General features: G+C 50.3%; 1 protein-coding gene across 1 annotated transcript; it reads right to left on the bottom strand.

Moving 5' to 3' along the window:
- Positions 1-1026: 1026 nt before the first annotated feature.
- LOC109773376 (chitinase 8-like) lies at positions 1027-2028 on the bottom strand. Its single transcript, XM_040396865.2, has 2 exons — positions 1726-2028; positions 1027-1610 (listed from the first exon to the last, which is right to left on the bottom strand). The coding sequence occupies exons 1-2, from the start codon at positions 1982-1984 to the stop codon at positions 1144-1146; spliced, it is 726 nt and encodes a 241-aa protein (XP_040252799.1). The 5' UTR covers positions 1985-2028; the 3' UTR covers positions 1027-1143.
- Positions 2029-2306: the final 278 nt, after the last annotated feature.

The raw sequence follows: 2306 nt of genomic DNA, 5'->3' as shown, positions 1-2306 counted from the left end.
GGGTCATTTTTTGGACCGGCAACGACATTTCATATTTTGACTCATCCGACCGACCGGTCTGAAAGGCTATGGCTCACGAAATTTGTTGTCTTGGGGCAGGTTTTTTTGACCAATGGCAATTCTCACAACACATCATCTTTTGACTCATTCTGCTGGTCTCAAAGGCTATAGGTCACGAAATGTGTTGTCTCAGGTCATTTTTTTGACTGGCAACGGCATTTCATATTTTGACTCATCCGACCGACCGGTCTGAAAGGCTATGGGCTCACAAAATATGGTACGTGGTGCATTTTTTGGACCAGTGACAATTCTCACTACAAATTCACTTTTTGCCTCATCTGGCCGGTCTCAAAAGGCTATAGACCATGAAATCTGTGATGCTATGGCCAACAAAATATGCTCTCTCCGTTTGTTATTTAGACCGGCAATGATACTTTATTTTGTTATATGACTCGTCCTTATTGTCTATGATCATTTTGTAGACCGGCAATGATATTTTATTTTATTTTTTGACTCATCCGACCGATCTCCAGGGGAATGTTGCTGTTTTGGAACTTTTTTTAGGACCAGCGAGTCGGATCCGGCTTGCCTGCTCCCTCCCCATGCTCCCATCCGTGCTCCCACTTCATCCTACGGCTGTTTTTTTTTCTTTTCTAATCAAATCATTCCCCCTGCTTTTAAGGGGGTGGGGCCGAGCCATATTTTGTTCCAATCAAATCAAGTCACGTACGCGGGAGCACGGATGGGCGCACGCGCGGGGAGCAGGCAAGTCTCGTCCCAGCGAGTCAGCGACGATTGTCACAACATTTCCTTTTATGACTAGTCATGCCTGTTTTAAAGGCTATAGCCCATGAAATATGCTATCTAAGGTAAGTTTTTACTTATTTATTTTTCTCATCCGACTGACCTCGATGGGAAAATCATTGAAAAAAAGGGATTTCCATACAGTAACGAAAGGGCTTCCTATTTACTCAAACTTTTGAAGAGCTCTGGAGAGCAAAATGAATGGCGGTAGGAAATCTATACTGCGTAACCGATGGATCTTTATTCCACGATGGCATATGCCACTTATTATTCATAATTGATAGACATAGAATTTAATTGTATACGCTGCGCTGTGGTAAGCTAAGCTCAGTAGTAAAACTAGGCAGCGAAATTCTTTTGGGAGTAGCAGTCAAGGTTGTCGCCGTAGGTGGTGTCGAGCATGTCGCAGTAGCGCTTGTAGTAGGCGATGCGGTCCGCGTTGGGGTCGTTTGGCATCTGGCCCATGCCGCACTCGACCCCGCCGTTGATGATGTTTGTGATGACGCCGTAGCCGGGCAGCCGGCCGGCGGTGCGGTCGGCGTCCGTGGGCGTCCAGTTGCCGAGGATGACGTTGTGGCAGGACGGCTTGGGCGTCTGCGCCGTCATCCAGAACCAGAGGGCCGTCTGGAAGGAGACCACCGGGTTGTTGGCCACTATCTCCGGGTTGCTCTCCAGGGGCTGGTTCAGCGCGTCCCCGGCGGCCCTGTAGTTGGACTGCCCTGTCAACTGAATCGGTCCCCGTCCGTAGTAGAGTGGATCGGACTTGTTTATCTCCTCTATGAACTTGTATCCTCCTTGTGAGCCTCCTGCATACACATACAGCACAAGCACGACCAATCAGTGTCATATTATTATTAACTTACTGGAAGACGTACGTACGTACGTTTTGGTGCAGCAAAAAAAGTATGAGTAGGCGCGTACCGCCGGTGGTCTCGTGCGAGGTCTGGCCGAAGAAGGCTGCGAGCTCGCGCTTCATAAGTTGGCCGGTGGTGCCGAAATCCGGGAAGGTTTTGGCGGCGGTGATGAAGGCGTCGTACGTATAGAAGGGGTCGCGGTTGGGCAGCATGCTCTCGAACATGGCCTGCGTGATGGTTGAGCCCACGTCCTGGGCCATGGCGCCGCCCGCCGCCAATGCGAGCAGCAGCGCGGCGGCACACACAGCAAGTGGTGACATTGCCATGTTAACTACAGTAACTCTCTGGTGTCCAAGCACACTATATTGGGTTAGTTACAGGGTATGCAGCGGTATACTATATATAAAGCTGCCCAGGTTGGGCCATATATACGATCGTGTACGTCGCGCATACTTGTCCACGAAGAAAAAGTCTGGCACGCGGATGCCGTGTCGTGTACACGGCTCCACTGCACACACACAGACATGAAATTCTTCAGGACGTGTTGGCAGTACGTGCAAGACTTCCATGCATGCATGGTACAACTTCCAGCAGTCGCGCTTTCTGGACCGTGCGCGCGAGGGCAGCGACTGGTCGTGTGGTGCAGTG

Source organism: Aegilops tauschii, chromosome 7 (assembly GCF_002575655.3).
Source record: "Aegilops tauschii subsp. strangulata cultivar AL8/78 chromosome 7, Aet v6.0, whole genome shotgun sequence".
Lineage (NCBI taxonomy): Eukaryota > Viridiplantae > Streptophyta > Magnoliopsida > Poales > Poaceae > Aegilops > Aegilops tauschii.
This window is presented reverse-complemented; position numbering and strand designations above follow the sequence as displayed.

Coding starts and splice junctions, on each gene's coding strand:
- LOC109773376 (XM_040396865.2), bottom strand. CDS start 1,984: ATGGCAATGTCACCACTTGCTGTGTGTGCCGCCGCGCTGCTGCTCGCA. Junction 1,611..1,725: donor CTCGCACGAGACCACCGGCG/GTACGCGCCTAC, acceptor ATGTGTATGCAG/GAGGCTCACAAGGAGGATAC.